The sequence below is a fragment of the Natator depressus genome, chromosome 7 (genome assembly GCF_965152275.1).
Source record: "Natator depressus isolate rNatDep1 chromosome 7, rNatDep2.hap1, whole genome shotgun sequence".
NCBI lineage: Eukaryota > Metazoa > Chordata > Testudines > Cheloniidae > Natator > Natator depressus.
Genome location: NC_134240.1, coordinates 113,473,218 through 113,487,514, shown reverse-complemented (window position 1 = coordinate 113,487,514; position 14,297 = coordinate 113,473,218). Strand labels below are relative to the sequence as shown.

General features: G+C 43.7%; 1 protein-coding gene across 3 annotated transcripts in view; it reads left to right on the top strand.

Moving 5' to 3' along the window:
* The first annotated feature begins 9 nt into the window (after positions 1 to 9).
* The window catches only part of VTI1A (vesicle transport through interaction with t-SNAREs 1A), a 356,160-nt gene continuing 341,872 nt past the window's right edge, over positions 10 to 14,297 (top strand). For all 3 annotated transcript variants that reach the window (XM_074959349.1, XM_074959348.1, XM_074959347.1), the window contains exons 1-2: positions 10 to 207; positions 11,019 to 11,077. In XM_074959349.1, the coding sequence (XP_074815450.1) occupies positions 114 to 207; positions 11,019 to 11,077 (153 nt within the window). In that variant the 5' untranslated portion in view covers positions 10 to 113. The remainder of the gene's footprint in view (positions 208 to 11,018; positions 11,078 to 14,297) is intronic.

Below are 14,297 nucleotides of genomic sequence, written 5' to 3'. Positions count from 1 at the left end.
CCGGGAGGGACGGTTTTGGCTGCAGCACAACGCGGAAGCCCCTTGGCCCAGAGCAGCTGAGGCCGGCTTCTCCTTACCGCCGCCGTCTCCGGGCCCGGACGCCTGCCGCTACCATGTCCTCCGACTTCGAGGGCTACGAGCAGGACTTCGCGGTGCTGACAGCGGAGATCACGGGCAGGATCGGGAAGGTGCCCAAGCTGCTGGGCGGTGAGTGAGGGGGCTGGGTGTGTGGGGGGCAGGGAGTCGGGGACGGGGGGGCTGGGCGGGGAGTAGGGGAAGACTGGGGGCGGGGGAGTGTGAGGGCGGGGTGCCGGGGGTGGGCTGGCGTGTGCGTGAGGGGGGTAGGTGGGGAGGGACCCAGCTTCTTTCCAGCCCCTATGGCAGGTACCGGGCACGTATCCCGGACACCTCGTTATCTGAGAGGGTCTGGGGCTCCTGCCCGGGTGAGGCACCGGCCGCCTTCCAGCGCGCGGAGGGACGAGGGGTTCGTGTCAGGACCTGCCCCAATATTGCATCGGAGCGTCCTCCTTTCTTTGTCAGACCGTAGCTAGTAAGGGGCTGCTAAACATGAAACGTCTTCTCCTTTGGTGGGGGGAGGTCTGAGCAGCAGCAGATGCACTGGAGCGCTGCCTGCAGGCTCAGGAAGGGGACAGTAGCTCAGTTTGCACTCTGGTCACAAGTGGAAAGGTATTTTCGTAACCATGGATGCACAGATTTTTAAAAGCTAGCAGAAGGGTCCATTGCGAGCATATCATTTGATCTTCTCCATAATGGGCCATAACTTTCTGGCTGATATAGAGTATGTTGTTTAAAAAGGCATTGCTCTGTGGTTGTACAGTATCTAGCGCAATAAGGTCCTAGTCTGTGATTGGATGCTATGTAGATACTACCACAGTACAAGAAATTGCTTTGATTTTTTTGTAATTTCATAACATCATTGGAGACTGGCTGGATAAATACATTAATCTTCCTAGCATAATGTCAGTTGTTCAACTAAAAAGAATACGAAAAGATGAGGAGAGATACATATGAGGTGGTGTGCTTCAGCAGGCTTTTGGGAAAGACTGCGAATGGCCCTCTCCCCCACTCTGAAAGAAAGAGGATGGGGGTGGAGGGTGCAGTAGTGCTGCTTCTGCATAATACAAATTTCCTTTATATGGCAGAGCTCCTGAATCCTGCTGACCTCCTTGTTTCCTTCTGCTGCACGAGATGGACCTGCTAGAAGCTTCCCTTTGAATTGATTTGAATAGGAGAACTTCTGGTTAATTTTTTCTCAGCATTCAAGAATTTAGCAGATGTTGGGATACTATTGTTTCATTTAGAAGGATGACTCAACGAACAGTCCTTATTGTCACAATACACAGGTGTCCCAGCTGGGAACTTAACAAAGGCTGTGTGGTATTATGGAACCAACAAGCCATAGGAACAAAAGACCTCTTGAGGAAGAAATATCTTCTGTGAAGGCAAATTGCGTTAAAAAAGCCCCGGAAAATTTGGATCAGGGAAGTGACTTCTAAATAGGTTTTCTGTGAAGCCCCAGCAGGTCTTAAGGAAATTAAGCTGATGGCTTCACGTGTTTTATTAATGTTCCTTAGTGTCTGAGAACTCTGTCCCTCCTAGGATGTGAATCAAAAACATACTAATAGCAGTTTGGCTGCTTGAGCCAAAGGAGAATATCCCTGACTGATGATGCTTTTCTAGAGCTCTAGCATCTAGGTGCTAAAACCATTACATGCTTTCAACACTGTCTGTTGTCTGAGTTCTAATACTTTTGCCTGGCATGCTATATATTTGTAGGCAAACAGTCTCTCAACCTCTTCTTCAGTTTTCTTTGGGTATGCTTTTTTCTTTTGTATTAAATGAAAGAGGAAATCCTGCTTGCCTTCTTTACTTGGGAGTTGTAAGGATTAGTTATTTCAGGACTTGAAAAATCTATTTACCTATTTGCTAGTTATGGGGGGAGAGGAGGGGAGGGCCTAAATTGTCATTTTTGGTAGGACTCAAACTTTTATTTTAAATTTTTTTTTTTTTTTTTTTTTTAAAGAATTGTAGTACTTAAGCTTGTCCAGGCCACCTGGCCAGTGGCTTGGCATGAGCAACTCTAAGTGAAGACTACTTCCCACATGTAAACTGGTTTTGCATTATTTTCCTGAGCCTACAGACAGACAGCCCTCTTTCTTATAGATGTGATGCCTTTGCAGGGCTATGATGGTGTTAGGTACATCATAAGAATTTGAGAGAACAGAATAAGATGGGAGTAAAATGTGATTTAAAACATGTCTTACTAAGCAGATACAATCCTGAATACATTCAGGGAGCAGATTTCTTCTTTGGTCACTTCTCAGGGTAAAACTTCATTTTAAAATGACTTTGTCATTTATGTATTCTTTCTATTTAAACAACTGACCTTATTACCAGGAAGATTAATGTATTTTTCCAGCCATTCACCAATGACATTATAAAATTACAAAAATCAAAGCAACTTCTGGTTCAAATTAAGATTTTCTTGGTGAAATATTACTGTTCACAATCTAAAATTCGTGATAGAGGATTAACATTATTAGAAAACCTATTGTAAAATCTTTAAGCATTTAGGGCTTTTATTAGTAAACAGTAATTAAGAAGTTAAAGAGCAAGCTGACTGGTGAAAGCCAATTGTAACAAAAGTTAAATGGAGACCATTATATTGGTTGAGAAATGTCCCTAATCTAGTATATTTAATTTCTTTTGACATCACTTGCATTTTCCATGTAAATGTCTTGTATGCATTGTGAAATCCTTATAATGGTGCTGATTGTGTGTGCACAGAAATGAGACACAGTTGATTTTTATCTGCATGTGGTTGGCAGTGGAGGCAATAGACATCTTGCCAGCATCATTTTCAAACTGAGTTTAAAAAAAAAATTATTTTTTTTCAAACTGCTGTCAGGCAGCACGAAGAAAGCACTGCTGAGGATGATGATTCTGACCATCATTAATGCAAACAGGGTGCTCCAGATGTATTGGAATTCATGCAGGCTTTGGAGGAGATGTCACCACAGGAACCACCACGATGTCGTGCGGATGCTGATGGAGGAGCAAGAGGGTGAAACCTGGCCAATACTTCTACATGACCTTTTCCTGAATTGGCTTTACTCAGTACAGCACCACTTCTGGGCTCAGCCAGCCTGTACTGACTGGTGAGACAGGACACTCTTGCAGACTTGGGTTGACCAGCAGTGGCTGCAGAACTTTAGGATGCAGAGGCCACTTTTCTGGAAACCTGCACAGACCTTATCCTCAGCTTGCAATGCTGGATCACCAATGACTTCCTCGGTGTGGAATGGCATGTGGCCATCACCGTCTGGAAGCCTCAACACCCCGATTGCTGGTGGCCAGAAGCTGACCGATTTGGTGTTGGTAAATCTACTGCTGGTGTGGTCGTCATGGAAGTGTATGCTGTTATTAAGAGGATGCTACTATCCTGGATAATAAACCTTGGAGATTATTTTTATTATTGATGGCTTTGAACACTTGTGGTTTCCATATTGCATAAGGGCCATTGATGGGAGCCACATGCCTGACCCCACCACCAGGCATTGGAATTAATCAACAGAAAGAGAAAGTTATCCATGATTATACAAGGCCTTCTTGGTCATTATGGCAGGCTTGTTAACCATAATGTAGGATGGTTTGGAAAGTGCCTCGGGGCCAGGATCTTTAGAAACTTCCCTGTTTTTTTGTAATGAAATGAATTTTTTCTTCCAAAGCCACTATGGGCGTTAATGGTATTGTAATTCTATCTGTTATGCTGGGAGACCCACCTCACCCTTCGCTTCCATGGTTTGCTAATCCTTTTACTGGACACTTGAATAGAGAAAGGAGCTGCTTAACTATACCTTGAGTAGCTGCAGAATGACTGGAGTATGCATTTGGAAGACCGAAAGGAAGGTGGAAGCGATTCATGACAAGGCTGGATGCTTGAGAGAAAGATCTGCCTTTTGCACAGTGCACAATGGCTGTGAGAGCAAAGGAGAGCTTCTCCAAAGGGTAGGAAGTGGAGAGATTTCAGAACATTATGAACAGCTGGAATGGAAGGGAAACACTATCTATATGGGTTGCACTCGAAAGTCAGCGCTATCTTGTAACGTGTGCACCAAACTAGACTGCTATCTTTACCTAAACTTCTCATTTTAATACTGCCTGATCAGTGCAAAGTGCTGTGTGAAATAAGTAGGATTTTGCAGCTTCAATGCATGTAGTACAGTAAGTTTAATAATTTTATGTCCTGCAACTAGTGAGTGCTTGAGATGCCTTTTGTAACACTTGCAACCACAATACCTTATAGAATCTATGCAATATGAAATGACTAAAAGAACCTCTCTAATCTCAAATGCCCAGCCTACCTCGGTTAACTTCACATGTATTAAAATCTAACATAGCTCAAGGTCATGATCAAATTATGGTCTTAAGTGCGTTTTTGACTGGTATATTCCTTGCTATGTTTTTGGCTACAATAAAACTGCACTGGTGTAATGTGTTTTGTTTTTTGTTTTTTTTTTCTTTGCTTGGTCACCATCTTGCTCAGCTCTAGAAGGACAGGCAGAGGTGGTTGAAGACTAGGGATTAGAAACATCAAGGTGCATGGGGAAGGGAAGTGATAGTGCCCTTTTCTGGAAGCACCAGATTAAATATATTTGTGTGGCAGACTGGGTGAGGGGAGGAGGTTACTTTTAATTCTCCAGCCTGGCACTGTTTTGGGCATGTTGTGAGGGCTAGAGAAAAGCAGAGTGAGCAGAGGACGGAAGGTGTTGCCCAGAGGTGGAATGTGACTGCCCTTTGTTGTAAAATCCACCAGAACCAGTAATGTGCAACCAGTCCCTGGAAGAAAAAGCTGGTTTAGAGAGGCTATAGGAACCCAGAGGACAGATAATTGTGATGTAGCCCACTAAGGGGTTTTTTGGATGCGGTTCCCTACCCAGCATTGTCACTGTTTTTGTCTGGGTCTCATGAGGTATCTTGTGCCCCAGTTATTTTACTATCTGAGCACCTCACAATCTCTTCAATGTATTTATCCTCACAACACCCCTGTGAAGTAGGAAAGTGATTTTTACAGATGGGGAACTGAGGCACAAAGTGACTTCGGGAACATTGACACAGCAAAAAAAGACCTGTGGCAGTGAGTCTCAGAGCCTGGCTCAGCTGTGCTGGGCTGGGGCTGTAGGGCTAAAAATAGCAGTTTAGATGTTCAGGCTCGAACTGGAGCCTGGGATTCAACACCCTTCTCTTTATTGAGTTTCAGAGCTCAGGCTCTAGCTTGAGTCCAAACATCTACATAGCTCTTTTTAGCTCCACAGTCTGAGCCTGAGGACACTGACCTGGGCCCTGAGACTTGCTGCCCAGGTCTTTTTTTTACACTGTAGAGGATACCCTGAGTGACTTGCCCAAAGTCACGCAGGAAGTCTGTAGTGGAGCAGAAATTGAATCCAGGTCTTCTCAGTTGCAGGTGGACAGCCTTCCTCCTATCCATCCATGTCTCTGACTGGGTCATCACTGGCTTCTCCAGCTGGTTTTCAGGCATACTGAAGAGATCTTGGCTGTCCGGTTCATTTGCTTCTGGTCAGGGTCTGTGGTTGGCTGTATGGCTTTTGAAAAGTTTCTGCCTCATCACAGATCATGGCAAACTGTCCAAAATTTACTGGGATTCTGTGATGGCATCTCAGGCAAAAATCACATCCAGCTCTTCGGAGTATGCACGTGTGCTAGGAATGTTACTGGAGGTCTGGTGTTTGTCTTTGGTGACTTTGCAATTCTTTTGCAGCTTTTTGGCTTTCTCTGATGGTGTGGTCTGGGAACACCCCTTCTCCAGTATTTGCTCTAATGGTAGATCTTTGCTTTCTGGCAGCAACTGGAAAGATGAGACTGAATTTGCTTCTCTACCCCGAGGGCAAGTAATCCCTCTCTTGATGGGATCATGAGGAAGTGGTGTCTGTGACCTTGACATGAGTTAATTGTAAACAAAGTGGGGGGGGGGGAGGTGTCTCCAGTCAGGATGAACCTGGAGCAGTGGAAGGTGCACAGGTAACCAGATAGAGTAACAATCCAGATGTGAAGTAATGCACAGTGAATGAGTAGTAGGAGGGCTACCTGAAGTGATATAGTTCATTCAAACTGGGGATGCTTCCCCATGACCCTTGCAGTGGTATAACTCATTCTGAAATAGTTGTCACTTCCAAATTGGATTAATTATACGTAATGGGATAAAAATCAAGATGAAGTGAGAAAACATCATTTGTGAACACAAGGCAAATCACGCTGAAAAAACTAAAGCTATATGGTAAAAACTGTTTTTATTAACAAAAAGCCTCAGACATCGCTGTAAAGAGGAAATGTTGCAGTTACTCTAGTGTTGTGCTTTTTTATCAGCTATGTTAATTAGACAGGACAATACCATTTTCTACAATTTTGAAAATAGAAGTGTTTTAGAATGAGCACGGGGAGGGGGGAATCCTTGGAGTTTTGCCATTGGTTTAGCTGGATCTGGGTTGTCACTGCTTACTTGATTTTTGCCTAATGTTTGAGACTAGTTGAAAGTTAGAAAGGTCTTTTGCAGTGGGTGTTGTTTTTGAAAACTGGCTGGGCTATAGTGCTTTTCTGGGGATCTGGCAAGTTCACTTCTGTGAAGGAGACCCTGCTGACTTCTGTAGTTGACTGCATAGTTCTTAACTGTCTTTCACCCTTTTAAAATTTACTAATTTAACATTTTATTGTTCAGTTGGTATGCGGGCTTTGTGTGCATGTCTGCGTCGTGGCTGACCCACGCAGAGATAATGATTTATTAGTAATACTACTAAGAGGATCATCTCCCTTAGCTCTGGTGTTAAAAGCCTCTTGCCTTTTCTTGAAGTGAGAGGATCCTGGTTTTAGTCCCAGTCCATGGGGACAGAGTGCACCCCTGTATTCACACCCTATACACAATTTTAATAAACTTTGTACAAGGCATGTCACGTGAGGCATCATTTGAAAACTTGTAACACGCTAATCAGTAAGGCTACATTTTAGTCATGGGTATTTTTAGTAAGTCATGGACAGGTCACGGGCAGTAAACAAAAATTCAAAGCCCGTGTCCAAAGACCTGTCCATGACTTGTACTATATACACCTGACTAAATCTTGGTGGGAGGGGCGGCCTGGGGGGGCACTGCGGGTGTTTGGGGGGGTGGGGGTGGATCATAGGGGCCTCTGTGGGTGCTCGGGGTGGGGGGCGGCGGCGACCCAGGCAGTGGTGTGCGGCCCAGTACGCCTGCTGGTGCTGGGGGTGGGGGACATGGTCAGCAGGGATGTCAGTCTCCCCGCTTGGCTCTGCGCCTCCCTGGAAGTGGCGATATCCCCCTCCCTCAGCTCCTAGGTGAAGGCCCTGGCTTTGCAGCTCCAGTTGGCCAGGAATCATGGTCAATTGGAGCTGAGGGGGCTGGTGTACTGCAGGCGGAGGCAGTGTGCTGAGCCCCCTGGCTGCGCCCCCACCTAGGAGCCGTGGGATGTTGCCCCTTCCGGGGAGCCCCCCTCCCCCACGAGATAAGTGCCTCTCTGAGCCCTCACTCCCTCCTGCGCCCCATCCCCGAGAACCTTTCCACACCCAAACTCCTGTTGTTGTTGGGGAAGGGGGGGACACGGTGGCCCAAGACTGCCCCAACAGCGGCCGGTGTGGCTGACCCAGGGGCTTAGTCAGCCCCTGAGCCAGCCACACCGGCCACTGCGGAAGTCACGAAGGTCCCGGAAAGTCACAGAATCCATGACAAACTCAGTCTTACTAATCAGTAAAATGCATGTAGCACCATCATGTATAAAGTTATGAACTGTGATGTTGTATATAAGAAAGCTGACAATTTATATCACTGTTACATAATTTCCATAAATCTTATACAAAATGTATCGTGTAAGGTGTCAATGGAAAAGTTGTTTTGCTAAGCATGATTATACTGTTTATAGGCAAATATCATCTTTGTATCTGACGTTTATGAATATTGGCTATGTGCTTGTATCTTAAACCTGTGTTTGTATTCCTGGATGACACCCTCTAGATAAATTTACATCATGTCTAGACAGCTATGTATTGATGGCCAATCAAGGACACTCAGCTCTCACAATGGGCCATAGAAGAAACTCATACCGCCCAGATAGCTCTGCCTGAGGATGCTTCAGACAGCAAGGGGCCAATGGCCACATACTGTGAATCAGCAAACGGTGATATGCTCATGTGACCCTGGACGCCATCTTGGGCCAGTAACTTTCTGCACACATGGTCTATGGGCTTCATTTGGGACAGTCCATTTCCATGCATGTGGCAGAGGATATAAAAAGACATAGAATCATAGAATCATAGAATATCAGGGTTGGAAGGGACCCCAGAAGGTCATCTAGTCCAACCCCCTGCTCGAAGCAGGACCAATTCCCAGTTAAATCATCCCAGCCAGGGCTTTGTCAAGCCTGACCTTAAAAACCTCTAAGGAAGGAGATTCTACCACCTCCCTAGGTAACGCATTCCAGTGTTTCACCACCCTCTTAGTGAAAAAGTTTTTCCTAATATCCAATCTAAACCTCCCCCATTGCAACTTGAGACCATTACTCCTCGTTCTGTCATCTGCTACCATTGAGAACAGTCTAGAGCCATCCTCTTTGGAACCCCCTTTCAGGTAGTTGAAAGCAGCTATCAAATCCCCCCTCATTCTTCTCTTCTGCAGACTAAACAATCCCAGCTCCCTCAGCCTCTCCTCATAAGTCATGTGCTCTAGACCCCTAATCATTTTTGTTGCCCTTCGCTGGACTCTCTCCAATTTATCCACATCCTTCTTGTAGTGTGGGGCCCAAAACTGGACACAGTACTCCAGATGAGGCCTCACCAGTGTCGAATAGAGGGGAACGATCACATCCCTCGATCTGCTGGCTATGCCCCTACTTATACATCCCAAAATGCCATTGGCCTTCTTGGCAACAAGGGCACACTGTTGACTCATATCCAGCTTCTCGTCCACTGTCACCCCTAGGTCCTTTTCCGCAGAACTGCTGCCTAGCCATTCGGTCCCTAGTCTGTAGCGGTGCATTGGATTCTTCCATCCTAAGTGCAGGACCCTGCACTTATCCTTATTGAACCTCATCAGATTTCTTTTGGCCCAATCCTCCAATTTGTCTAGGTCCTTCTGTATCCTATCCCTCCCCTCCAGCGTATCTACCACTCCTCCCAGTTTAGTATCATCTGCAAATTTGCTGAGAGTGCAATCCACACCATCCTCCAGATCATTTATGAAGATAACATAAATGACACCTGAGACATCTCCATGTTGCCTCTTTTTCCTGCGCTAATTGTCTGGTCTGTGGATTTACAACTAAAAGGAGCATCCTGAACTATAGACTGAAGACCTTCCTGTCTTTTGGAAGTTACCAGAAAGACTTTATAAGCCAGCAGTCTATTCCATCACTGCTTCAAACCTGATATAAGGACTTCGCAATCATTTGTATGTATATGATCTATTAACCATTTATAACTCCCTTCTTTTCTTTTATTAATAAATATTTAGTTGGCTTTCTGAGGGTTGGCTGACAGCATCATATTTGGGTAAGATCTGTGATTCATATTGACCTGATGGTATGTGTGTGATCCTCTGGGATTAGTAAGAAACTCACATATGATGAATTAGGTTTTCAATATTAGACCTCTTTATCTGGATGGGAGCCAAAGGCTGGAATGCCTAAGGGGGACTTTGTTTGGCTTCTAGTTAACCGGTGTGTTACTGCAGAAGGTCTTTTGTTACTGGCTTGGTGAATCTAATTATAGAATAAACCACCAGTTTTGGCAATTGTCTGCCCTGTTTCTTGCAGTCTGCCCTGAGTATGGCATTTACACTGTGGCCCATCCCAGGCACCTGGTCACAAGAACATCAACTGAAATCATAACTGAAGCACATTTCTCAGATACGTCTGGGGAGTGGTTAAACCTGTTCCTCAAAGACAAAGGACTGGCGCCCTAGCCAGGTGTCAACAAAGCTGATGGGCCGTTACTTACCAAGTGGCCATTCTTTGGCAAGAAAGGGGGAAAGGGGCAAAGAGATCTGCATCTTATCAAAGAAACAGCATGGAGTCTCCTTCCTCCAGCAGACTGCCTGTCTCCTGGTTCTCAGCTGGAAATGCTTTTCAGAGAGGGATTAAAAACTATAAAAAGGAAGGGCAAACACCTCAAGGCATTCCTCTCTCTCCTTGTCCATCTCCCTCATTGCACCTGAGGAGACAAAAGGAGCCGTTGAACTCTACGGGAGTTTGGTCATTTAGTGCTGGAAATGTGATGAAAAACTTTGCTTGAATTTAATATACTGTAATTTGTTAAGTTAGGCACTAAAAAGCATTTTATCTTTATTTTCTTGTAATCATTTCTGAATTTTATGCCTCATTGCTTGTACTCCAAATCTATCTCTTTGTAGTTAATAAACTTGTTTTATTGTTTCATCTAATCCAGTATGTTTAAAGTGAAGTGTCTGGGTTACTCAATTTAGGGTGGTAAATTGCGTGTATATTATTACCTTAAAGGAATAATGGACTATGTCATATACTGTCCAGCAGTCCAAATATATGACATACATTTCTGGGGGGGGGGGGGAGAGAATCTGAGATTGGGCGTGTGTTGTGGTCACCCAGCAGGTGAGAGCCAGAGGGTAACCCAAGTGTGGTTGGCAGGCTGCAGCTACACACAGACACTCAGGGTGTGACTTGCATGCTGGAAGGCTGTTTGTGAGCGGTCCTGGTGGGAGCTACTACCAGCAACGTATTATAAGGCACTCAAGGTTTCAGGGCAGGAGTGACATAGCTCCTCACTAATCTGGATTGCACCACAGTATGTCACAATTTTATACACTAATTTTACACCAGAAAGGATCCTTTGTGTCAGATACTAAGAACTAGCACAGATAAGGTTTTTCTAAAATTGTGTACATAACTTTTTTTTGCTGGGAGGAGCAAAATTTTATTTCTCTCTTCATATTTCTATTTTAGATGAGAAGAAGCAGATGGTTGCAAATGTGGAGAAACAGCTAGAAGAAGCAAGAGAGCTGGTACGTCACAGAATGTTGAATGTTATATGAAAATTCCTGTGGAACAAATAAATGAAAGTACCATTAATGTAATATTCAGCATATACAGTATTCAGAAATAATGTCCTATCCATAGTAATGTGAGACTTTCATTAGAATATGAAACACAAGCAGGAAATGTATCAAACATTACAATCTTCTGTTAAGTAACATATTCTCTGTACCTTTGTAGTAGACTTTTAGTAGGGTTACCATATGTCCGTATTTTCCCGGACATGTCCCCCTTTTTGGTTCTTAAATTGCCGTCTGGGAGGAATTTTTAAATATCTAGAAACGTCTGGGATTTTGCCATTATTATTTTTCCCCAAAGAAGAGTTGATCAAGAAAGAGAGTGAATGTTGATCACTCGAGAGAGTGCCTGCTTTTTCCCCCGAGCTCCCAACGCTTGCACCACGAAACAGCTGTTTTGCGTGGCTGGGTGGGAGGGGGGAGGGGAAACGTGGCATGCTCAGGGGAGGAGGCAGGGCCGGGGCGGGGATTTGGGGAAGGGGTCCAATGGGGCAGGGAGGGGGCAGAGTTGGGGCGGGGACTTTGGGGAAGGGGTTGGAATGGGGGCGGGGAAGGGGTGGAGTTAGGGCGGGGTGCAAGCAAATCCTTCCCTGCCCCCTGTGGAGTGTCCTCTCTTTTGAATGTTCAGATATGGTAACCCTACTTTTAGGGGCTTTGAGGTATGTTTTTAGAAATCTGTGTGTGGTAACGTTTTGTATTTCTGTAATGCCTTAACATTGGAAGATCTTAAAGTGCTCTAGAAACCCTAATTAATATGACCTGCCTAATATGCTTGTGAAGTAGATATTGGGTAAATTGAGGCACAGAGCTGTTAAGTGAGATGCCTGATATCTTACTGGGATTTGGTGGTAGTACTGGATATTGATCCTAGAAGACATTGTCTAGATATTGGATATACTGAGACACCACATTCCAATAAACAGCTGTGGGGTTTTATAGTATTCCCACTATCAACAGTCATATTTCTTATGATAAAAATAGTGCAGAAATTATAAGAAGGAAAAATATAAGTGCTAGAACAGTAAATAATGGATTTCAGATGGTAAATATCCAGATATGTGGCTTGGGTGTGCCCAGAATTTCAGGGCAGTTATTTATTGTATGTATTTATGCAGCAAGTTATGTAAGAGGAGTATGTGTGTGTGAGAGAGGAAATGCTGCTTGTAATAACGTCCATGGATGGAAGGCAGTATAAGAGTGCAAATTCTTTTTCTAATGTTTGTTAGATTGATATCAACATGAGTAATGTCATCTTAGCCTTTCATCAAAGCATTAACTTCTTCTCGTAATATGTAGCACGATGAGAATTTCATCTGTGCACCTTGTGTGTGAGGTTTGGAGCACTTCAACGAAAGTATACAAGTCTTATTGCTTGTATTCTTGTTCTTTAGGCTAAGGGCTGGGTTCTGCTTTTGATTGTTTGTGCACATGTGATTTCTACTGACCTCACTGGATGGCCTGTACTTGCTTCTGGTGGCTGAAATGGGCCCTTATTCTCATGAATTCTCAAGCCAGGCAAAGTCAGGGAAGCTCCTAATTGTCTGAACTGTTTTTCCTCCTTCCTCCTCTTCCCAGTATAGCTAATAAGGCTCCCTGTTGAATCCTAGTAATTACTCAGGAAGGAGCTTCTTCATAATAAATGGAAATAAATTTTGTTTTTTGCGAGTCCAGCAAACAAGCTTTCGGTTTCTCTTTGCCTAAATGTCTGGGGTGTAGTTTAAGTTGTGGCTGAGGGGACAATGAGATGTGGTATTCAATTGCACCTGCGATTGGTTTTTTCCACGTGGTGAATAGCAGTTCGCTTGTGGGGGATTTGGGCTCCCTGTTACAATTGGATTATGAGTTTGATCTACTAGTTTCAAAAATATAGCCTGAGCATTAGGCTATGGAGCTGAATTTAGTGATTCCATTCCTAACCTTTCTAAGTAATTATGTCAGTGATCCTGTTACCGCTTGTTATGAGCACTAGTGATGAGTTCTGTTTAAATTGTACACACTCCAGTGCTGGGACTGTGTCCTATTCTTGTCATACATTTTATGATACTGTAGAAATGCTTTTTTACTCCTGAGCATGGGGATACAAGAGGGTGATATGGCCAAAGCAAATTCATGGTGTTTGCTTACACAGCTGGAGCCCTTGTTTCACAGTCAGATCCCTCCTTTGGATAGAACCGTAGGCAGGAACTTGGGAGATTTGGGGTCAATACCTGACTCAGCCACAGACTTTCTGTGTAACCTTGGGAAAGTTACCTAATAGTTCTGTCTTGGTATTCTTATTCTGAAAGAGTGATACTATTATTTCCCTACCTCGCAGGTGTGTTCCAAAGATAAATTAAATGATTGCTAGGTGCTCTGATATTATGATGGTTGCAGCAATGTAAGTATATAACAGACCTTCTCTTTTCTCTCTCCCTCACAGTATTAGTACAAGGCAATTACATTGTAAGTGTTTTGGTGACAAATCATTCAAATTTGGTTTTCTGTGCAAAGTAATTTTCTACCATCGCTTGTTGAAATGAGCAGAAATGGACTTAATGACTTATTTTTCTCCGTGTGTCATAATACATACAAATTTGGATGATATTTTCCCTGAAGATTAAAAAGAAAATCCTCTTTTAACATTTTCATCCTAATGATGATCTTAATTTAATGTACTTCATTTTTCTTTCATGCTTTTGTTTTTAGATCTCCTCGCTAATGCTACTAGACAGGTGCTTAATGCAATTATTGGCTTTAAGCAATTACCTAACATGTCTGCGATTAATGCCAAGGCTTGGATTCAATAACCAATGTGAACAAAAACTGCTAATAACAGAACTGATTTAAAAAGTTTCCTTTTAAACTAAGGGCTACCATAGAAAAACAAAACAAACCATTGCCCTAAATTGCTACCACTTGTAGTCTTGGTACATAGATTTGCTCAGTTGTACTGTCTGATCAAAGCACTGTCGTTGGAAAAATGTTTCTTGTTTTAATTCACTTTATTTTGCTTCCTTCTTGGTAACAGAATTTGACAGTGCTTTTATTTATGCCATTTATGATGCCTAAGGGTTAATTTTGGTAACCAATATTTTCTGCCTTTTAGCTGGGTCAAAGCGCAATGCCAACTGATTGAATAGAGTTGGCTTTGGATAAGTAATTTCTTTCAGCCTCCTAGACTCCCTTAACAAGA